The sequence below is a fragment of the Mesoplodon bidens genome (genome assembly GCF_964165515.1).
Source record: "Mesoplodon bidens genome assembly, contig: HAP1_SCAFFOLD_925, whole genome shotgun sequence".
NCBI lineage: Eukaryota > Metazoa > Chordata > Mammalia > Artiodactyla > Ziphiidae > Mesoplodon > Mesoplodon bidens.
Window position 1 is genome coordinate 65,945 of NW_027672125.1, and position 25,402 is coordinate 91,346.

Below are 25,402 nucleotides of genomic sequence, written 5' to 3' on the forward strand. Positions count from 1 at the left end.
TCACAGCCTTGAGGGCGTTGGAAGTCTAGTATCCTATTCCACATTAAGTAGTTCGGGGAACTTCAAATGTCTGTTCATCTGCAACCAAGCTGGCAACCTTTAACTGATATTTCAAGCAGGTAAGAAATAAATGAAAAGAAATCCCTACATTGATGTTCCTTGATTTACACTGTTAAATGGTTCATTAACATGTAACTCTGGCTAAGAATTACATTTGAGACTCCTTGCCCAGATTTTGGTTAACAGTACAAATCTTTCAGAAATTCATGTTTTTATTAATCAATAATTTGTCAGCTAGGATACGTTCAGGCATCAGCTACAACTTCAAAATAGGTGCACTGCCTCAGCGCTTTGGAAAGACATAATCTAAAACACTAATAGCAGACAAAATATCTGTTACTAGACAGAATATGTGTAGTACAGCAAGACAAAAACATATTCATATGTGTCACGGACCAGCCTCAGAAAGAGGATTTCACCGCCCAGGGTCAGAAGGGACGGGGTAAGGAACTGAAGTAGCACCGACGAATGGGGTCAGAAGGACCAAGACAACTGATGGTTGCAAGGCAAGTTTTATTATGTTACAGTTGCAGATTATATCGACTAGAAAAGGGAAGGTTGCCAGACGGTGGTTTACATTATCTAATGACTGTCTCGGCTCAAGGTTAACTTCCCTGGGAGAAAACCCATAAACCCAGAATCATCCAAAATAACCTGCACGTGCAGGGTGGAGACAGATTGGCTTGTCTCATTTTACATTCTTTCTGATTTCTGGGCCCTGGTGATTTATCTCCCGTGGAATGGAACAAGGAGGGGAACAAGTAGGGACAGTCCCTTCGAGCAGCGGCGGCATGCCTGGCATGTCCGTAGCCTGCTCTCAAGGCTGACTGCTTCCCACACATATGTTGGCTTGTTTAAGCCTCAAGCCCTCGATCCTTTGATGAAATACAATAATTTCATTCCTATGGTTTTCAATACCAAAAACTCAACCTCCAGGAAGGCTAAAGTCTAATTTGTACTCCAAACCAAGTAGCAGTGCAGTTCGCTACTACTGAGGCTGAATCCATAAAGACTTCAAGACCACGACCAGAAGACAAGTTATTATATATAATACCCTAGAAGGCCTGAAACATAATTATCATATACATAGCTGGTCCTTCAGAGCTTTTCACCTATAACATGTTTTTTGATGAAAGTTATTTAATGTACTGGAGATAACTGTGACTTACTGATCAAATATTTGAATACTTATACTTACCTGGGATTTCATTTCTGCTGAAAGAAAAAGGAAGAACAGGACTCACCTAAAAAAAACAAACTTTAGAAATGAAAGTAAAAATCTTATCACACACTCTCACTTTTGGAAGCAGCATAGAGGGGCAGTCAATGGTAAAACACTGGTGAAATAGGTCAAAACTCTAGGCCAAAAATCCATTATTATTATCGTCAGTGACAGTACCACAACTGTGCCCTTCATAATTAATAAGCACTCCTAACAATCTTCATTTGGCACCAGATGATGTGTTGAAGAGAAACACTCTGGGAGGTTTTGAATCACACTTGGTATTTTGTTAGCCAAGTTACAGGAGAATTTTTAAAGTGGGGGGAAGGGAAGAAGGAAACGGACCAGAAAAAGAATTGAAGCCATCATCTACAGACCAACAAAGCACTGAGAGTTCCAAACGTTATGTCAGACACTAAAGTGACTGATAGAGGCTCAAGTGGTTTATAAAACCTATAAAAAGACTACACCAGCAAAGTCCCCATTTATCGGTAGAGTTCAGAAACTAAAACAAGGAATATTTTAGCCTAAAACCTTATCTCAAGAGAATCATATACACTTCACATGAATAAAAATACCTGAAACCAAACATTTTTAAAAGCTCCAATACCCAAAATAGAAAGAAAAAAATTAATTCAGAAGACTCAATCAATCCGTGATAATCACAAAACGGCCGGGCAATCTCTATCTCCCTTCCACACTAACCATCCATCCCCTGGAAGACCAAGGGAGATCAGACCTTCCAGACTTACCTTCCAGACCTTCCAGACACCTGGCTGCTGCAAAATTCGATGGAGACTCCTTGTGGAACAGCAGTTTCGCATCTCTTGGGTCTCTCCCTATCGTGATCATGCAGGAATCAAGTCTGGCTGTGCTATTCCTTATCATTGTCTGTCACCCATCTGCACCATGCTATTGAAAAAGTAGTTTCCTTTCCCCCAGAAGGTTGAGGCTCAGCTACAGGGGTAATTCTCCTGGGCACACAGTCATTATTTAGGCCGACTCAGTGACTTCAACAGGCTTAATCATGTGATCAGGTTTGTTGCCAGCTGCATAATGCTCCCACATGTGTAGATAGAGCCGCTCTAGTTCCATTGTGTATTGTTTGGTGTTGAACAGAGGGCTAGATGTTCTCTGCTTCCAGACTTTGCCACGAATTTTCTTCAGGTATTCGAGATCAGTTCCCAGTTTCACAGCTATCTCTTCATATTCTTGCCGATTTTTAGCAATCAGCTCAAGACAGCCTAAACAAGTGAGCTGGGAACCTGCAACTCGGGAAGCAAGAGTCTCTCCTGGCATAGTCACCATGGGGGTCCCTGCCCAAAGGACATCCATCCCTGTGGTGTGGCCATTACAGAGTGGAGTGTCCAAGCAGACATCAGCCAGCTGGCCTCTCCGAACATGTTCCTCTTTAGGAGCAACAGGGGAAAAAATGATACGGTTCGGGGGAAGGCCCATATTTTGTGCGTACTGTTGAATATTAGCTTCTCCTGCTGCTGGAAAACGCAACAGCCACAGTACACTATTGGGAACACGCTTCAGAATATTTGCCCACATCTGCAAAGTAGATGGGTCAATTTTGTATAACTGATTAAAGTTACAGTACACAATGGCATCTTCTGGTAACCCATACTGAGAACGTGTGGTTACAATAATGGTACGGGGAACCTCCTCTCCAGTGGCAGCCTTATTGTTGATCAGGGTAGTTGCCAGGCCATTGCTAATACTGAATCCATTTATTGTAATCTGAATTTGTCCTCTGTTAATCATTTCAATAACTGCTTCTGCAACAGTATTCATAGGAATGACAGGCATATTAAGAGCTGTATTACTGCTGTCTGTGTTGTCTTCTCCATCAGGACATTTCATCTTGACTATTTGCACATCTGATAGACTATCAAGAAATGCTTGGAGGCCGATGCCATTCAGCACAATCCGATTGTCATAAATGTGCCCATTGGACTTAAAATCGATGACGGCTTTTTTCTTCAGGTGCGGGAACATATTAGCATGATCACCAATAAAGAACGTATGGGGCATATAAGCCAGTTTCTCAGAATACTGCTCAGCAACTTCAGCAGGTGACGTTTCCTGATCAGTGATGATATAATCCATGAAAAGCACGCCACTAGTCCCAGGGTACCCCAGCCACATTGCCTGAATAGGAGCTGGCCTGAGAGCAAAGAGTTCATTTCGAGCACCCCTGGTATAACCATTCATATTTACAAGGATGTGTATACCATCTTGATGGATGCGATCAGCTGCTTTCCCATTGCATGGAATCTGAGAAAGATCAGTGAAATGATTGGCTTCTGCCATCACCTTCGCTCGGAAGTTTGTGCCATCATGTGGGCTCAGGGCATGACAGAATATCTCAAATTTATCAGAATTGTGAATGCCTGGAATAGACTGCATAAGGTGAGAAGTAGGATGGTTCCCAAAGTCAGAACTCACGTATCCTACATGCAGTCGACCGTCACTGAGCTTCAAGTCTTTTGGATGTTCATACGGTGGTTTATGAAGGGCACTTATATTAGCCAAGCAGAGGTTCCCATGCCTCTCAGCAATAGCCTTCCTGAAGCCATGAGGAAGAGGATAGAGCATACTATGATGAGGCTGCACAGAAGGCAACCTATTCTTCTCCAACTGGTCAGCCACAATGCTGACCAACTTCTTCATTCGCTCATCATAGTCTGTCCAATCACAGACAACCTGCAGGCAATGAGCCAAATTACAATAAGCGTCAGGAAAATCAGGTTGAAGCTTCAGAACAGTGCGATAAGAAGCAATTGCTTCTGGAATATTCCCTGAATCCTGGTGAATGGAAGCCAGATTGCTGTGGGCATCCGCAAATGCAGGGTTGATCTGCACGGCACGAGTATAACACTCTAAGGCTCCCTGAACATCCTGCATATCCCATAGAGTGTTTCCCATATTACAGTACGCATCAGCAAAGGTAGGACTGATTCGAATAGCCTCCTTATAATGCATCAGAGCTTCGTGCAGTTTTCCCTGCTGCTTCAATACACTTGCTAAATTTGAATGGGCATCAGCAAAGTCTGGGCAGAGCTCTAATGCTTTACGATACAAGCGAACTGCCTCTTCACTGTTTCCCTGTTCTCCTTTGATATTGGCTAGGTTATTCAGAGAGTCTGCATGGCGGGGACACAGCCGGAGAGCTGTATGATAACAATCTTCTGCTTCAGCAACACTGCCCTTCTCTTTGAGAGCGTTGGCTAGGTTGCAGTAAGCATCAGGGAAATGTGGTTGCAATTCAATAGCTCGCCTGTAGGTGTCTATTGCCAGATCCATCAGGCCTTGCTCATAGTATACACAAGCCAGGTTGCCATGTACCACTGCATGATTTGGACTCAAGCTTAGGGCACGAAGGTAAGCTGCCACAGCTCTGTCAAAAATCCGTGCCTCATTGAAGACATTTCCTAAATTGATATAAGCATCCAGAAAATTGGGGTCAAGGGTGACAGCCTTTTCAAAGTGATGAATTGCAAGCCAAATCTCCCCTTGTGCATTGAAAACACAGCCAAGATTACTCCAAGCTACTGCAAAGTTCGGTTGCATCTCAATTGCTTTCAAATAACATGCCTTGGCTTCTTCTAAGCCACCCAGGGCTTTGAGCAGGTTCCCCAGGTCACTGCGAACACAGTACAAAGAAGGATTGTACTGAAGAGCAGAGACGTAAGCTTGTACTGCTCCTTCCATGTCGCCTGCTGCTACCAAAGCGGCTGCCAGGTTAATATAACCATCGATGAAATCTGGTTTGAGACGCAATGCATGCCGGTAATGCTCAGTTGCTTCCTGCAACTGCCCTCTTTCCTTGTACACATTCCCCAAATTCGAATAGGCTTCTGCCAGAAGAGGGTTCTGTTTAATTGCCAGAGTACTAAAGTGGGCAGATCTGTCCAGCCTTCGACACTGGAAGTGTATAGATGAAAGTAATAAAAGTACACCAGTATTGCCTGGCTCTTGTCTCCAGAGCTGCATGCAGTGTCTCTCAGCTGTCTCAAAATCTCCTGCCTGATATTCTCGATGTGCCAGCTCAGCTAACCCTTGGAAGGAAAGCATACGTTTCGTTGGTTCTGTGCTGTCGGCCACGTTGCCCACGGAAGACGCCATCTGGAGCTTCTGGAGAGAGTGAAAAAAGGGAGTAATTGAGTCCCGCTGCCGCCACTACTGGCAAGAATGTTTCTAGTGGTAGCAAACACGAGCGCAGCAGCCGTACCACTGCTTTGGCACGCTTAAGCAGCGGCAACAGTTACAGGCACCGAACCTTAGGAACTATGGTTGGCCATCTACCTCTCATGCTCTTGAAATCTTAATTCTTAACCCTGCCCTCTTCCTCCATTTTTCTCCTAATCAGGGAATAAAAATTACCTATCCATTTGCCTTAGAAGAAATCAAAAGTCAGTAGGCCAAACACTTTTCAAAATATTGTTTTCTGTCCAGTTGGAAATGAAATACATGATTGACTTTTCTTCATCATTCATATAGTCAACGTGGAGAACATTAGGGCCGTGAATTTCAATACAGTAAGATGAGAAAATTTTAAATTGGCCTTCCCAAACCACTAATAAGTAACCGATGTTGTATAGAATGCTAAAATCTTAGAGACTGAGTTTGATATTTTAAAAGTTCTGCAAACATTAGCTAATTTCTCCTCATCAAATTTCTCATGCCTCAAACCTGAGTATCACTTTTTAAAAGATAAATTTATTTTTATTTATTTATTTATTTTTATCTTGGCTGCGTTGGGTCTTCAGTGCTGCGTGCAGGCTTTCTCTAGTTGCGGCGAGCGGGGGCTACTCTTTGTTGCGGTGTCCGGGCTTCTCATCACAGTAGCTTCTATTGTTGTTCCACAACTCTATGGGTTCCTTTTTAGGTCCTACGAAGAACCCTAGAAATTAGTTCATGTCATTATAGGTTTTTGCAAAATTGTCAAAAGTGAGATATTTTTATTTCCATCAGGTAAGTCCAGCGTCTATTTCTTTGTCAATTTTCCTTCTATCATATTCTGCTATGTTGGATCATATTGGATTGGTCACAGGCTTTCTTGAAATCTGGCTAAGGAGATGTTTTAAGTGAGGCTATTATGTGATTTTCAGACACCACCATATGTAACTGACTATATAATATCCCATTACAGGAATAACTTCCAGTACTCTTACTGACTACTCTACTGACTTAACTAGCACAAGACACAGAAGCGTAAGGACAAAAACCACCTTACAATATAGCCATGTCTTGCACTTCACAGCTCTCAAAGCATGTGCGTTTGAAGAAGAAAAAAAGAACTGAAAAGTATAAAACCAGAAGTTATTCTGTGGAAAATTATTTCAATCATCAGGCATGTGAAGGATAAGTCAAAGATTCAGTTTTCTTCAATGCTTAGTCAAAACGGAAATTTCCTTCTGTCAAGAATATACCCCAGGGCTTCCCTGGTGGTGCAGTGGTTGAGAGTCTGCCTGCCGATGCAGGGGACACGGGTTCGTGCCCCAGTCCGGGAAGATCCCATATGCCACGTAGCAGCTAGGCCCGTGAGCCATGGCCACTGAGCCTGCATGTCCGGAGCCTGTGCCCCACAACGGGGAGAGGCCACAACAGTGAGAGGCCAGCATACCGCAAAAAAAAAAAAAAACCCAATATACTCCAGGGGCTTCCCTGATGGCACAGTGGTTAGGAAGTCACCTGCCAATGCAGGGGACACGGGTTCGAGCCCTGGTCCGGGAAGATCCCACATGCCGCGGAACAACTAAGACCGTGTGCCACGACTATGGGGCCTTCGCTCTAGAGCCCGTGAGCCACAACTACTGAGCCTGCGAGCCACAACTACTGAAGCTTGTGTGCCTAGAGCCTGTGCTTTGCAACAAGAGAAGCCACCACAATAAGAAGCCTGCACACCGCAACAAAGAGTATCCCCCAGTCGCTGCAACTAGAGAAAGCCTGCGCACAGCAACGAAGACACAACACAGTCAAAAATAAATAAAGAAAGAAATAAAAGAATATACCCCATCAATAATGTGTGTAATGGAATGGTGTCAATGAGTATTTTATCAGAATTCCTGTAATGCACAAACCTATAGCAGTACTGAAATCAGTAATGCATTTATAATAGTAAATATTTATGAGGAAGTAATCCATAGAGGTTTTCTCAAAGTTAACAATGAACATTAATGCGACATTATCAATAATAAATTGTGATGCTGAAATAAACTTTTCTAAACTATTAATAACTAAAAGCAAACTCTAATCAACCATGTGAAAAGAAATCTATGTCTATAAACTACAAAGTTTATTTCTTACAATTTTATTTCTAAAACAGGAGGCAGTTAAAGAATATATAGCTACAAGAGTGGGGAAAAAGTTTTATAGAGACACATCTGGCAGTAGTTAATTTTCAAATGTCATTTTTCTAGATTTTGTGACACCTATAGTATTGATATTTCAAAGCATTTAACAAATTGTAATTTGAAGATTTGCTACTTCCAGGTAGAGTAAAATATTTTGAAGCAAAACAACATTTCCACTGAGAAAAATTTTAAAAGCCAAATAAAATAGTCAGCATTCAATCAAAAAGTTCTAGACATACCAAGAGATAGAATCATATGACTAAAATTCTAAGAAAAGAACAGATAATACACAAATATTTATATAAGATATTGTGTATATTTATCAGGAAAAGTCTTTATCAAGAAAAGACTTTTAAATCATCAAAATTAATATTACATTTTATTTATTTGTATATTTTATTTATATATAGATATTTAGATATTTATATAAAGAACTTAAAGTTAAAGCTCTAGTTAAGGCAGTGACAAAAGCAGTAGCAGTGGCAGTGAAAAGAAATGGTTATATTCAAGGATATTTTGTCAGTAAAAGTCCAAGATCAAATGTCTGACTGCATACATGGGATGGATAGACGGTGTGGGAAAAATCAAAGTTAACTATAGAGGTTCTAGTGAAGATGGGGTTGCCATCCCCCAACCCAAGGGGTTGCTATCATCCCCAAGGTCTAGGAGACTCAAAAGGAAGGTCATGGTCGAGGAAAAGTTAATTGCTGGGAAAATAAGACTCCCAGTCTCTCCAGCTCCTTACACTAGTTTTTTTTTAAACATCTTCATTGGAGTATAATTGCTTTACAATGGTGTGTTAGTTTCCACTTTCTAACAAAGTAAATCAGTTATACATATACATATGTCCCCATATCTCTTCCCTCTTGCAACTCCCTCCCTCCCACCCGCCCTATGTCACCCCTCTAGGTGGTCACAAAGCACAGAGCTGATCTTCCTGGGCTATGCGGCTGCTTCCCACTAGCTATCTATTCCTTATACCAGTTTTGTTTTTCTGCTCATATACGTAGCAGCATTTCATTCAAGGGGAAAGTCATTGATCTGACTGGTCAAATTAAACACCATAGTTCAAGGCACATTTACAGTGGTTAGTTCCTCCACAATTTAGAAAGTAACGTTCACAATTTCCCTCTTCCTACACTGTGGAACACATTGGCCATTCCTCCAAAGTTTCCACTCCATAGAGTGGACCAGAGATGACATTAGCCCAGAACTGAGAGCTTGGCATGAGATGGTGTCAACCCCACCTAGAGCTCTGGCATAAGTTATGACCCAACCCAGCTCTACAGAGAGTTCTGCATGGAATCTTGTCTCAGCCATAATAATGTGATTCTGTTTTTCATTTGGTTTGCTTCTTTGCTTAACTTTCCCTGGCCACTCTGACAAACAAAATTTCAGGCAATCCTGGGCCACTCACTAACTTTATTCCATCTAATGTTATCCAGATTCCCAAGAAAATTACTAACTATAAAGGGGGAAATTTGGAACATGGTGAGTTTTAGGTGCCTGAAATATACAGGTAACTGAATCCAGTTAAGTAGCAAATTATTTGGATCTCAAATATGCCAGTAGAAGAGCAGACTAAGCTCAATTTAATGTACTCTTACTGGAGACACATGTAAATTCTGGGTCAGTTTTCAAAATGTTAAAAGCACATAGCTGAGATTAAAAGAAAGAAAGGAGCACCTGCATGTTTCAGAAAGTAACAGAGAAATTAAATCCAGAGAAATAAGAGCAGACTGATGTGTATGCGTTCTGTTCCTTAGTAGAGGCCTTATGTACATAGGGGCTGGAGCTAGAAATCTAACATTACCTTGAGGCCAGGAATTTAGACTCAGGATGGAACAATATGGAGAAGTTAGTACAGATATCCTACAGAACTTTCATGAGGAACTGCTTAGTCCATTAAGAGGGCCAAGGGAGGTGGTGAGGAAGATTGATATCTCTTGAAAACCTTCAGGTACAGAAAACATCAGCACCTCTGAAAAGTAGGCCTGTCCTTCCCAGAGTTGTGATGGCCAGGTTGTCACTAACCTGTAAGGCCCTGTATGAATCAGAAACTGCAAGGAGAGGAATTCAAAGAAAACCAGATGCAGGATGGGTGTGGCAATAAATCCTAGGACCCTATCAGAAACAAAATTAAAACCACTCTAGAGGGAAATTTTAACAAACCAGGGCAGAGAGTATCCTAACCAGAATAAAATAATAATTCTGAGGAAGTTCCTTTACTTATTTAAGTAAGATTCAATGCATTTCCATGGCCAGGCCCTTTAGAAGAATTCTAAAACATATACAAACAATTCATTTACATCTTATATATCCCACCATCCAGAGCAAAATTCACTTAAGAACTGTACTGGTGGAAATTGGGCAGCACTATGGAGAAAATAAAATGTGTTTACCATCAAAAAACATGAAGGTAAGAAAGATAATGTCTAATTTTTTAATTATCCTGTGGTTTCTTGAAATCTTTTGGAAACCCAAACTAGAGAAACCTAGGAGGAAATGAAGATTTAAATGTTTAGAGATTTATCAACTCATCTATAAAAGCTTTATTAATCTCTTCTTTTAATAACATTCCTGAGAGGTATAAATGTGTCCAGTGATAGGGTTGAATAAGCCTGAGAGAATTTCAATTGTTTACTATTCTTGGTCAGCTCTTAAGACCTTTCAGGAGCATCTTGATTTTCATGGCCTCATCCAACAAAAGCAGGATATTTTACAGAAAGTCCTGGGCCACTTTTCGGCTTGCTTTTGTGTTTATGCTTTTGGTTTTTTCACATCGGGCGGTACATTAGGCTACCTATTGCATACTCCCTCATTCATGCATGCATTCACTCAAACAATATTGACTGAGTTGAGACATTTAATTAACACTCAATAAATGATGTTTAGATGAATGAATGCGCTTTCTATCAAAGTAAGTGTAAGTACTGAGAAAAATTACAGAATGTATGATCCCAGCCCCACAAAAGCTTATAACTGTGTTGAGGATATAACATATGCTGATGAAATAAGTAATATATCATATTGGACAGGGTCTAAGTTCAAAAATGAGTTTTTATAAATAATCAGAGCCTAAGGAGCACAAAGAAGGGACAGTTCATTATGGCTTGAATCTATCAATAAATGTACATTTCAGATGAGATTTGAGATTGACCTCAAAGAAGAGGACTTAGATATATGAACAGAGAACAAAAAAGGCATGATGATAGCATGTGCATAGATAGTGTGGCCAATATTTATGTTCTTCATTAAAGATAGTCAGAGATAACCCAAATGTAACTGTTTCCATGGGTCCATTCTCAGTATCCAAAGAAAACGGCAAATCCTATCTTAGTAAAACTAATGAAAAACACAGTCTTTAACAAAGAGATTGTGAAGGAAAGGGGGAGAGAAAGGCTTGCATCCCACACCACACAACAAAACTTATTGAATTATTTGTTTAATTGTCTCCCTCTGAAAATTTCCTCTCCCTCTCTCGGTACGCGTCTCTTCTCCCACATCTGACCACACTCTACCAGCCATCTTTCCAGATCTTTCCAGAACTCTCCATCCTAGTTTCATTAGGCCACAATTTAAACATCTCACAGGTCTCCAGGATGCATCCCCATCACTTATTCCACAAAGACAAACAAAGGACACTTCTCAGGATCACGTTTCTTTGAAGGAAGAGGTCATGAGGAGTGATTATAAATAATATAAGGTGGAGAGCAGTGACTTAAAATACCATTTTTCACCTTAGAATGTGAATACAGGGAACTTTGGGAAACTAGAAAATCTAGAAAGGATTCACTGATAATTATTTATGTTCAATGAATAAAATAAAATGTAATAATACGGCTGAACTCTGACAGATTCACTTTTTCAAAAGTTGCTTTCACACACTTTCACTATTGGGATGTTTGATAAACACACCTTTCCTTCTTTACTTTCTTCTTTCTTTGCAGATACTGGCACCAAACTTTCAAACAATAACAACCTTCCCATAAGTCCCTTGCCAGGCAAGGTTAAGGTATAACAATCCAAACAAAGTTTTGAAGAAGATAACTGCTTGAAAGCACAGGAAAAGAGCTGGGTTTCTCTTATTCAACAGTCACATAATGAGTAATGTGTGAATTGGTTTAAAAAGTCTCTCTGCATGAGGGGCTAAGGTTAAGATTAGAACTTCTGAGGCCAGAAGAGCAAAATGACTACAACAATCCACATATTTTCAAGAGCTGCCCTTTGGATGTGAGGCATTGATTTTTCCCACTATTTTTTCAGCAACCCAACTGGTGTCTTTATTAAACGACATAAGAGAATACAGTGTGGCCAAGAAGGCTTAGATTTCCTTAGCCCCAAGTCAGATATTCTCCAGTGACTGTCCACTCAAATGAAAAAGAGAGATTTACAAGAGGAAACTGGATACAACTGAGTGTACTTTAATTTTACCTGAATTATTTGTTTTGTTTTCAATTCTCCGCTGAAGTGCCTACATTAATATATCTTTAAGAGCATTTCCTTAAGTTGAAGTATTCATTCAGTATATTCATTTACTATAATTTAGAAAAGCCAAATGATTTAGACAAATTCATTTCTATATTGCCACAACAGTGTATTGTGAACTAAATGACACCTGGCAGTTCTTTACTCAGATACTAACTCAATTAGAAGGCAGAACAAGGATACCTACCCATTCAGGGAAGGATAGGTCACTTAGCCTCTGTAGCTCTCTTAGGTCTCTTATCATCACAGTAACAAATTGAAGACTAAAAACCATATGATTATCTCAATAGATGAAAAAAAAGCTTTTGAAAAAAATTCAATATCCATTCATGGTAAAAACTCTCCAGAAAGTGGGCATAGAGGGAACACATACCTCAACATAATAAAGGCCATATACGACAAGCTCATAGCTAACATACTCAATGGTGAAAAGCTGAAAGCATTTCCCCTAAGATCAGGAACAAGACAAGGATGCCCACTCTCACCACTTTTATTGAAGGTACTTTTGGAAGTCCTAGCCACAGCAATCAGACAAGAAAAGTCAATAAATAAAAGGACTCCAAAATGGAGAGGAAAAAGTAAAACTGTCACTGTTTGCAGATGGCATGATCCATAGAAAATCTGAAAGACACCATCCAAAAATTATTAGAGCTCAAAAATGAACTTGGTAAATTTGTAGGATACAGAATTTATATCTAGAAATCTACTGTATTTCTATACACTAACAGTGAACTATCAGAAAGAGAAATTAAGGAAACAATCCCATTTACAATCGCGTAAAAAAGAATAAAATACAGAAGAATAAATCTGCCTAAGGAGGTAAAAGACCTGTACCCAGGGAACTATATGACACTGATACAAGAAATTAAAGATGACACAAACAGCTGGAAAGATATACCATGGTCACGGATTGGAAGAATTAATATTGTTAAAGTGACTATCATACCCAAGGAAATCAATGGATTCAATGCAGTCTGTATCAACATATCAAGGGCATTTTCCACAGACCTAGAACAAATAATTTTAAAGTTTGTATGGAAACACAAAAGGTCCTGAATAGCTAAAACAGTCTTGAGAAAGAAGAACACAACTGGAGGAATCATGCTCCCTGGCTTCAGACTATGCTACAAACCTACAGTAATCAAAACAGCATGGTACTGGCACAAAAACATCGATCACTGGAACAGAATAGAGAGCCCAGAAAGAAACCCATGCACTTATGGTCAATGAATCTATGACAAAGGAGGCAAGAATATGCAGTGGAGAAATGTCTGGGCTTCATTAGGGATGGTTTCATCAATTAATTTGTTTTCTTAAATGGACCATACTTTTCCATGTCTTTGTATACCTTGTGATTTTTTTGGTTGAAAATTTGTCTTTCAAATATTATAATGTGGTATCTATGGAAATCAGATTCTCCCACTTTCCCAGGGTTTCCTGGGCTTTTGATTGTTGGAGGCTGTAGTAGTCTGTTTGTTTAGGGACCTTTCCAAACTATTTTTGCAATGACTGTTTTCCTTATCGTATGTATGCACCGAAGTCTCTGTTCCTTTAGTTCATGTTTAGCTAATGTTTTGACAGAGATTTCCTTGAATTCCTGCACCTAAAACAAACAAAAATAAATACACACAAGCACATCCACATGCACACCCAAAACCACACACCTCTGCCCATTGTGCAGATTGCTGGATCACTCCTTCAACATTTAGCTGACCTGCATTGAGTTCAGGGCTCAGCCCATGGTAAAAGCTTAGAGACTCCTCTGGTGTTTTCAGAACATGCATCTTATCTCGAGTATGCATGTGGCTTTCCTAATTTCTCTGGACACATGTGTACTTTTTGTAGGTTCTAATTTCCCAAAGAATCTCCCCCAACTTTGGCTCCTGCATCTTCTGTGGTCTACTGTATTTCAATGCACAGTCTTCTGCCCCAGCCATCTGTGCTTTGTTAGTTCAACTTGCACTTTTTTGAGCATTGACCGCTGCTTTTCCAGACTGTGTTCCAAGTTAGCTAAGACAGAGATAAGCATCTTGTGTCAGTCCTTCAGGTAGCTCCCAGACAGGTTAGAACAGATACACATAATAATCTGAGAGTACAGTCTCTTCTGCTCCCTCCTGAAGCAGGATTGAGGGTCCCATTCTAGGAATGGTCTGCTGTTACTTTAAGACTATCACTGCATTAAGACTCCACCACTTTAAGACCATCACTACACTAACAGTGGATGGGGCAAGGGCAAGTAAAAATGCCACAAAGCTTTCCTGCCATTTTCAAATTGCCTCTTCCCTGGTTCACTATGTGTTTGGTTGCTATAAATCTTTGGCTGATTTCAGGACTAAGAGAAACTCAAAGAACCCCACAGCAAAAACCAGTATAATCAAACTCTCAGAAGCCAAATGACACAGAAAGAATCTTTTCTCCCAAAGGAGAAAGAAAAAAGAAATTTGTTACAAAGCAGGGATCCTCAAAAAGATTAGAGCTAATTTCCTCTATGAAACCACGGAAGCAAGAGGCCAGCCATATTTAAAGTGCTGAAAGAAAAAAAATTGTCCACCAAGAATTCTATATTTGGCCAAACTGGTTTCAAAACGTAGGGAGAAATTAACGCATTCCCAGATGAACAAAGGCTGAGGGCATTTATTTTACAACTTCCTACCACTGCCCTATGAGAAATGCTAAATTGAACCTTCAGGTTGAAATGAAAGGACACTAGACAGCATCTCGAAGCTGTAGAAAGAAATAGAAATCTCCAGTAAAGATAAATACATGGGCAAGTACTAAAGCCAGTATTGTGTTATTGGCTTGTAGCTCTACTTTTTATTTCTTACATGATTGAAAAAACAAATGTATAAAATAATCATAAATCCATGTTATTGGGCTCACAAAGTAAAAAGGTGTAATTTGTGACAATAATAATGTAAAGAGGAGGAACAGAACTGTAGAGGAACAGAGTTTCTGTGTGCTACTGAAGTTGGTTTCAATTGAAATTATATTGTTTTAACTTTAGAATGGTAAATGTCATCTTCTTGATAACCACAAAGAAAATATCAATAGACCATATGCAAAAAGAAATGAAAAGGGAATCAAGAGTTCACCACAAGAAAATCGGCTAAGCACAGAAGTCAGTAATGGAGTAAATGAGGGGCAAAAAATGCATAAGACATACAGAAAACAAGCAGGAAATAGACAGAATTAAGTTCTTCCTCATCAGTAATTTTTGAAAAAGTAAGTGGATTAAGCTCTCCAATGAAAAGATAAACATTGGCAGAATGGACTTTAAAAACAACCATAATCCAAGTATATGCTGTCCGCAAAAATCTCACTTGATTTCAAAAGACACAAGTTGCTTGAAAGTTAAAGCATAGAATAAAATATCCCATGCAAATAGTAACAAAAAAGAAGGAAAGAGAGACAGAAAAAGAAAGGAAGGAAGGAAGGAAGGAAGATAGATCTGGGATGGCTATGTTACTATCACACAAAATAAACTTTAAATCAAAAACTATCACAAGAGGAAAAGGAGGCCACTATATGTTGATAACAAGTTCAATCTATCAAGAACATAGAACACCTATAAACATATATGTACCAAACAACCCCCAAATATGTGAAGCAAACATTGACAGAATTGAAGGAAGAAATAGATAGTTCTAAAATAATAGTTGGAGATCAATACCTTGCTTTCAATAGTGGAAAACACATCTAGACAGAAGATCAGTAGAGAGGTAGGGGGACTGAATAACACATTTAACCAACTAAACCTAACAGCGTATATAGATCACTCCACTCAACAACAGCAGAATACACCTTTTTCTCAAGTACACATGGAACACTCTCCGGGAAAGACCATATGTTAGGCCACAATACAAGTACCAATACATTTTTAAGAAATTGAAATCATACAAAGTATCTTCTTTAGCCACAGTGAAAGGAAGGTAGAAATCAATAACAGAACCATTGATAGCCATTTCCCATCATGCCTGCCACACATGATATAAAGCAATGAAGGGAAAAACATAATTTACCACTTAGAAAAGTGGGAAGGAGGACATACCATTGACACAGAGTGTATGCTGTTTCCCATTGTCAGGGATAGAAATAAATTAGCATCATTTATTCATTAGTGTGTTAATTTCTTGGTCAATCATTGGGCAGCCAGTGTTTCTGCCTGATGGGAAGATTTCCTATACTCAGTGTTGAGTGGAGCCAACCTTGAAAGGGACATTTTAAAGGATTATACTGTGATGGGCTTCGCAGTACCCTTCCTCCTATGCCAGTATTTAGGCTGGGGTATTTCCATGGAGTGTGTACAATCGTAGGCCCCAGTTCACCAGAATTTAGTTTGACTCGTTCTGTTAATACATTCCCTCAGTACTTTGTCTTTTGTATCCTTTTGCATTTACTTCATTCTTTATTATCACTGCGAAACAACTTTGTTTCCTGTTCAGATGCCAAAAAGTGGATATCAATACCTCCTGAGTTTTACACATCACAGATCAGTTTTGGATATCAGGGACAGAGACAACAGCTATTTCCAATGACTTTGAGACATACTTTGAACATGTGATTAACATGTTGAGTGTTGAAATGTGTGTCGAGCTCATTACACGTGCTCTAAAAGGTTTCAAACTGCAAATATTTAAAAATCTCTATCTTTGAATCGTTTTCCTGTGCTGTCCCTTTGTGTCAGACTGTTAATATGCAGTCTGGCACCTTCAAATAATGTGGCTTTGTAACCAATTATTTACATGTTGTTTTATCCACAGAGAATCTTTTTTTTAAATAAATTTATTTATTATTTATTTTTGGCCGTGTTGGGTCTTTGTTGTGGCACACAGGCTGTCTCTAGTTGGGGCGAGTGGGGGCTACTCTTCGTTGTGGTGTGCGGGCTCCTCATTGCTGTGGCTTCTCTTGTTGTGGAGCACGGGCTAGGTGCTGGGACTTCAGTAGTTGTGGCACACGGGCTTCAGTAGTTGTGGCTCATGGACCCTAGAGCACAGGCTCAGTAGTTGTGGCACACGGGCTTATTTGCTCTGCAGCAGGTGGGATCTTCCCTGACCAGGGCTCAAACCCATGTTCCCTGCACTGGCAGGTGGATTCCCAACCACTGTGCCACCAGGGAAGTCCCCGCACAGAGAATCTTAAGGTCAAAACATACAACTCGATTAACTACACTTCCTCCTGTTCACATTTCCCTCATCTTTTCTTCATCTTCTGTCTATGTTTCCTTGGCCCTGTTTATATTAAGTGCTTTTGCCATTATATTTGATTGTTTGTATTCCGGTGAGTTACCACAATGCTTTATGAGACACGCTAGGATATAAATGCATTTAAGTAATATATATATATATATATATATATATATATATATATACACACACACACACACACACATATATATGTAGTTTGCTTGAGTGCAGTGTTTTTTGTTTTCTGTACTGAATTCATTAGCATGGGTTGGTATAATATTTAGCATAGGTCGATATGTAATTTGTAAACTAATAAAGTCTTAAAAGTGAGGAAATAAGTCTTTCAAATTTAATTATTTATTTTAAAGAGCAGAATAGCATACATAAACAGGTGCCTAATGAAAACTTGTATTCTAATTTGGAACTCTCATGAACACCTATTCTTTTGTTCTTCTAATGGTATGATCGTAGGCCATTTGATTATTTTTATTTTTATGGCTTTAACTTTAGAATAATGAAATATTCGTAAATTTAAAAAAGTATTTTTCTTTATTTGATGGGGGTGGGATACTGGAGAAATGAAAGGTCAAACACCTATTGAGGAATCCATACTTGTCTATATAGTGTGTACTTTTATTTCAATAACTGATTTAAAATTCCTAAAAGGATGCTATAATAAGTTATTATGCCATTTTACAGACTGAATTAAGTGAATTTCAGGGAGGTATGAAACTTGCCTAAGGCTATCCAGCTGCCAAGTGGTAGAAGTGAGAATTAAATCCGGGTATACCTATCGCCAAAGTTGCTGCTCATCTCTTTACATCATCCACTTTGAATAGCCAATGCTTTTCTGCTTACAAATATGACTGAGGTTTCCAGACAGTCAACATTGCTTTTTAATCAGATAGAAAAATTACTGTTGCTTCTCTAAAGACATATTCCTTTTCCATTAAGTGACTTTAGTTGTTCAGATAATACTTCCAGACAGTAGTCATCATACAGTTGGAGACTAAGAACAGAACTCAGGGATGTGTCTAGCACTCAGTAAAGACCAACTGGGCTCACTGATGGTACTTACGGTCATTTCCTCTAGACTAAAATAATCTTATTAATAAGAGCCTAATAATTCACAGTACTGCCCTTGCCTGATTGTTTGTTCTTCTCCCTCTATCACTCTCTCTTTCCCCATATGATTATTATTTTTGACAATTTTTGGTGAATTAAATTCAGGGATTAGTATTCAGGAGCGCTAGTCACAAAAGCAGAGAATCTTAGCTCACACCAAAGGAAGAAAATAGAGAAAAAGTATAAATTATATGAATACACACATATCACACGTGTACCAACTATATGTTGCACTCCTCCAAAATCTATTTCGTATCTGCACATTTATTGTATATTAGCAGGAAGACAAGAAATGAGCGTAATGCTCTGTTTACAAGATACAGAAAACAGACCCAAATATGGAAATTACTAGCAATGAGAATGGGGAAGAAAGACTACAACAAGGAATGTAGATGATATTTTTGTTTCTTAGCTATGATGCCAAATATTGAACTTTCAACTTGAGACAAGGAGGCCATAAAAAGTTGTATTAGTTTCCTAGAGCTGCCATGACAAAGTACCAGAGACTGAGGAGGTTAAACAACAGAAATTTACTCACTCACGGGTGTAGAGGCTAGAAATCTGAGATAAGGTGTCAACAGGATTGATTTCTTCTGAGGTATCTCTTCTTGGTTTGTAGATGCCATGTTTTCCTTTGGTCTTCACATGGTCTTCTCTCTGTGCATGTCTGTGTCCTAATATTTTCTTTTTATAAGGACACCAGTCATATTGAATTAGAGCCCACCCATTTGACCTCATTTGAACTCAGTTACTTATTTAAGGGCCTTATGTCCAAATACAGTCAGATTACGAGGTATTGGGGGTTAAGACTTCCACATATTAACTTGAGCAGGACACAGTTCAGGTGATAATAGAAGATAAGAGTAATTTAAGCAAGTAAGTAACTATTGTTTACAGTGAGTTGCTTAAGGATATGTATTTACTCAAGAAAAACAAGAAGAAATTACATAACACTCTGTGTTATACAAAGATATTAAATTAATCATAACATCCTGTGAGATGGGCATTAAATTAGACTAAGCAAGAGTAAGCAACTTATCCAGAATTGTATAGTTGGTACTTTCCAGAATTTAAACCAGGTATTTTCCCAGTTCCATTCTACGTTATATATTCATTTCATTATTTGAAATGAATTTTGAGTCTTCATTTTGCTTAGTTCCTGAAGTTATATGGGGATAGAATGGAGTTGGATATTTTCAGTGACATTCACATATGGGGAAGGAAATTGAGTCCAGAAGCTTCAGCAGTGTTTCCATGGAGAATGCTAACAACAGAACCAGAAACACCGTTATCCTTTTGGTTCAGTGATCTTTCCTATAGCACTACAAGAATCAATTTTAAGAAGCCCCATGTTTTCCAAACTTTCACCAATGGGCTCTGTAGGGTCCTCTAACAATATCTAAGAGACTAACTAGTTTCACATTCCAAGCCACTTAAGACAAGGAGTTCTGATTGTTCTCTGTGAGGAAATCAAGTGACAATCATAGCTGGTAATTTAGGATAGTTTCTTCAGGGCCCAGGCAAAACCTAATACACAAGTGATAACCATTGTTAAGTGCATCTTTGACAAGGATTCATCAAGTATCAAAGAGGTCTATAAATTGGGAGAAATTATGATCAAAGACAAACATAGACCACAGATATCTAATTAATGCTCAATTATTTATGAGTTTAACTTTGGTTAACCTCATTTTCCTTCTTCTAGACAATTTCCAATTCATCTCCACAAAGAGACCAGAATACTTACCTTCCAAAACAAGATTTATTGTGTTCCTTTAATTCAAAGCATACAGTGACTTCTACATTCACTCCACCAAGTTTTGCTAGGAGAGAAAAGGAGACATTATATTTTATCTTGAATTACATATGCCACCATACTTGACTTAGCTCATCCTACTGGAAGCACTTTGACGGCAGATTCTACAGTCTGGTCTGACATCCTCTACGGAATCAAGCCAAGGGAATCACACATAGTTACAGCTGGAAAAACGTTTGTTCTGGGTTGATACTTTTAGCCTTTACCACCAAGACTTTATCACCAAGATCTATCTTGACAGCCTCTAAACAGGAGACCTTCTTGCCTTCCGTTTTCATATTGACAAGGAAGGTAAAGGGAAGAACTGAGAAGTACCCAAAGTCAGCTAGCAGCCAGCACAGATAAATCATCTGTGGAGATATTGTTTCTTTCAAAAGATATAAACATAAGAGGAAGTCCTAGTGTTTGAAACAATTGTGCATAATAAAATACTCCATGAAAACCTAGAAATCCAGATGCAGATCAGTAACATAGTGGCTAAATAAGCTGTTATGTTCATGCAATGGACAAGTGTACAGACATTAAGAAGAACGAGATACTCTTTTCTATGAGATTCTCTTTTCACTGAACTCATCAGTGCTGCAAAAACAATGTTACATAATACTTTTTCTTTAACATTATATCAGGCATCCTCATCTTGTCCTGCATTTATTGCCAGTGTTACTAAAGTTTATCATTTACCTCTTTCTCTTGTAGACATATAATTTCTTCTTATTTTGGAAGCATTCATCAATCCCTATTTTACTCTTTCTTTTAAATTACAAATGAATATTGAATTTTATAAACTATCTTTTGCAGGATATTTCAAGTGATTGTATAGTATTGCTCTCCTTGGACCTTGTTATATGGTAAATTATATTTTGTTATTTTATATATGCTATTTATTATATGTCGTATTATGTTTACTAATTACATTTATTATATTATAATTACATTATAACTAAGGTAGCATTTTGTTTTAGATAGGCAAAACAACCAGTGGAATAGGAAGCATCTTAAAATTAGATGCAAGAGCATAAGGGAATTGAGTTTAAAATAAAATTCACATTTTGGATCAGTAGCAAAAATTATTCAACAAAAGTGGGAAAATATGGCTATCATTACTAAATTCTAGATACAGCAAGTAGTTAAAAGTTAAAAAATAATGAAACTGTAAAAGTATCAGAAACCTGGGAGACATGAAATAAAGTATTCATGAGGAATACCTTTCTCAGATACAAAGAAAAAAGGATACATTTAATGATATAAGAAATAAAATTTGCCTCATGGCAAAATGCACTACAAAGGTCAGAAAACAAGCAAAAGAAATTGGGAAATATATTAAGAAATGGATATGCTTTCTTTACAACTTTTGAGGAAGCACATGTTTCTTTTTCCTTTAACCTGTTATGGGGGTATTAATCTATAATGTAAGTGCATGGTTCCTTTCCTTTAACCTGTAATGTGAGACTTAATCTATATGGTAAGTGCATGGTTCCTTTCCTTTCATCTGTAATGTGAGTGTCAACATGGGGCACTGTTTCCAAGCACAGACTTTGGATGTTCCTGTACTGGTCCCATCACTGACCATCCACAAAAACTTACAAATGTTGCTTCACTTTCCTGGGGGTTAGAGTCTTAGCTAAGAAATGGAAGCAAAATAGAACTTTCCCGCAGGGATGATAGAAAGTTTAAAGGAGTAAATATGTAAGTGACTTAGCACAGTGCCTAGTACAAGAGAGATCAATATAAGTACTTATCATTTTTTAAAGAGACAGATGAAAGAAATAAAATGTGGTGTTTTCAATCTATTGATATATATCCTTGACATTAAACTACCTTTTCATTCATTGGATTACCTAACTTGCTCATGCTTTTTCTTACTCTAGTGAACTTGGGTAGCTAATATCATAGTTTAAAATTTTTGCTTTTATATTTACAAGTAAATTTGACCTGTAAATTTCTTTTTCCTTACAGTCCTAATCTAGTTTCAGTATTAGGATTTTATAGACTTCATAAGATGAATAAAGGAGAATTCTTCCTTCGCTATCTCTAGAAGTTTTTCTTTGTTCATATTGATGTTATCTGTTTAATAGAAGTTTCATAGAATTCACCTCCCAAATGATCTGGCTGGGTCTGGTATTTTCTTGGTGAAAGATTGTAAACTACTGACATAATTCCTTTACTGGTGAAAGAACTCCAGCTATAAATTTCCTCTTGTGTCAGTTTTGGTAAACTTTAGGAGCTAGGAAATTGTCCACTTTACAGAAATGTTCAAATTTACTGGCATTTCATATATTCTCTGCTCTAACATTGTCCTGATTCTTTCTGTATATTATTTACTTATGTTTTTGTTTTGCTTAATCAAAGTGTGTTTTTTAAATCTTTTCAAAGAATATTCTTTTGACTTACTAAATCACCTCAATTTTATACTTTTTTCTGTTTTATTAAGTTCTGCTCATATATTTATTATCTATTTTTCTATGTTCTCAGGGTTTATTGTTTTACTCTTCTGATGTCAATTAAAACACTTGGTTATTAATTTTAAGAAATCTTTTTAGTTATAAATAGTTGAACTTTTTGAAGATTCCAGATTAGTTGTAAGTATCTAAGGGTCAGCTCGTCCACACTGTTGCTAGCCTAAGGCTTAGTTCACCCTACCGCAATGTATATATTGACATGTTTTCCCCTCGACTTTCTGTGTTTTGCTACTTCTCACTTTTCTTTGGAGAGAAGCCCTTTGACATAACCTTAACTTATTTTACAGCCAATAAGTCTTTAAAGTAATGTGTATTTTTTAAAGATAAATCTACTTATATAATTAGGCAGAAAATCTGACCTGCCATATTTTTAAAAACAGCATAAATTCACACTTCTCCATGATTAATCTGCTGTATTACACAACCTTCGAGTTTTTAGCTTTATCAATGACATGTACTTGAAAAATGTTTTAAAGATCCTACCCAGTCTTTTAAAACATCCTTGTTCCTTGTTTCAGTTCTAGTTTTATGTATATTTTCTGCCTTGCACCTGATTATTCCAACATCTGATGGATGGCCTTGGGAATATAATTCTGGTATTGATTGTTTTTTGCTGATTCTCTCCACTTCTAGCTGATTTCTTCATTATTGTGTAAATTTAGATCATGAGCTCATGTTTAGCTAAACTTTATCTGTGGGAATGCTATAGGCCTGTGTTGAAGGTCTACCTCTCCAGAAAGGGTTTAGTTTTGTGTTTGGAATACCACCGATTTGGGAGCATTTTAAGTTAATTTCTTAGCTTCTGTTTGCAAGACCGCACATAAATTTGCAACCCAAACACTGGGAACACAGATCTGGGGTTCAGAATTCTCAAGATTTCCTACCTGTTTCCTACCCAGAGCAGAGGCCAAGAGAATTTGGTCTTAGTCTCCCTTTGCCAACAGATATTTTTTTCTCCTGGCACACCCTTTCATTGAAGGTGAAACTAGGGATAGATAGGTTTAGTTCTAACTTCCCATCTAGTAGGGATGGAGTCTTACCTCCTGCCTCTCACGTGGTTATGGCCATTTATAAACAAGTCTCTATGTCAGGTGTGTCACTAAACTATGGCCTGTATTACAAATCCAGACACAAGCCTATTGCTATGGCCTGTGAGCTATGAATAATTTTCACATTTTAACTGGTAACATTTTAAATGGTTACCTAAGTACCTAAATAATATCCTCAATTTTGCTCTTTGGTCTACAAAGCCTAAAATATTTGCCACTTGGCTCCATAAAAACAGGATTTCCAGCTTCTGTTCTAAGCTATCAAGATCTTCAACCCACTCCTAATATAGCTATAACTCTCACACATGTACCACCCTTCTTTCATGGGTCCTGGAAATTTCTACTGCATACTTCAAAAATCAACCACGCACTTAAAAATAAGTTGTGTACATTTAACCTAGCATACCTAACCCTTTTCCTTCAGGAGAGTTTTTCAAGTCATCTTGCCCACCGTATTCTTTAGAGCTTCATTAATAATGGCAAAAAATTAAAACAACTTAACATTCAACAAATGGGAATTGTTCATAACAATTATAGAAGCACATACAGTAGAAAACTATAAACTCTTATTGAAACAGTGAGACATAACTAGTTTTATTCTTAGAGAACTATGTTTATTTAGGTCCCTTTTGTTTAAATAAGTATATTTCTGTGTATGTATGTATATAGTCAGGTATTTATATACACATACATTATTTGTATGATATAGTTATATAAACGTATGAAATACATACCTATACACATACCTTTGATTTATATTTGTATACATACACAGGAATATAATTATATATATTATATAGTTATATACATTGAACTGAAAACTGGTAGTATACATATATATCGTGTATCAATGTGTGTCGTCTATGTGCATGTGTAGAAAAGCAGGTTGAGAGATATGGAAGCATGAGTTAGACAGGGCTCACGATTATAAAAGTAGTTATGTGTAGGTAGTGAGCTTAAGGCCCATTTGATTGAAAATATTGCATATTTTTACATCAATTGTTAGGATGAACAGATTCCTATGTAAATAAAATTATAAATAGCTATACATACTTGTATGTGTAATGTACAATTAAAATGTATATAGTTTTATAGATGTATTATATTTATATTACATAATATAATTGTCTTATACTAATACATTACGTATTGTGTTATATAGAATATATGAACTCTAGTGTATTATATCAGATAATAATAAATATATATTTATAATATATATAAATATATATTTATAATTTATATATTATGATATAATTGTTTTATAATCAATATTACAGGATATATCTTATTAATATTATGAACATATTAACCATATAAATACATTTCATTACCCATATATTTTGTATATAATATACGCTAGGCAAAAATATATATTAATATAATACATAATTGTTATACATTAATATAAATATTAGCATATTAAATTTATATATCAATATAATATTTAATATTGGTATATTTATATTATATTTAATATATACATAGCTAATGCTCTTTAAAGCCATCTGCTACAAGTAGAATAAGACCAGGAGTATGGCCAAAGCAAATTCTAAAAATATTAGATTACTTCTATTCATTTATATGTCATTTTCCTGGAATCTGCATCTGGCTATTAGAGAGGACACACAGCAA

General features: G+C 37.5%; 1 protein-coding gene across 1 annotated transcript; it reads right to left on the reverse strand.

Annotated features, from left to right (window-relative positions):
• Nucleotides 1-2,227: 2,227 nt before the first annotated feature.
• Nucleotides 2,228-5,534, reverse strand: LOC308610559 (UDP-N-acetylglucosamine--peptide N-acetylglucosaminyltransferase 110 kDa subunit-like). The gene has a single exon (XM_081259649.1). It carries the CDS (start codon nt 5,414-5,416, stop codon nt 2,276-2,278), a length of 3,141 nt encoding a protein of 1,046 aa, XP_081115775.1. The 5' UTR covers nt 5,417-5,534; the 3' UTR covers nt 2,228-2,275.
• Between the last annotated feature and the right edge of the window lie 19,868 nt (nt 5,535-25,402).

Excerpts from the sequence above, each read along its gene's own strand:
- LOC308610559 (XM_081259649.1), bottom strand. The coding sequence starts at position 5,416 with ATGGCGTCTTCCGTGGGCAACGTGGCCGACAGCACAGAACCAACGAAA.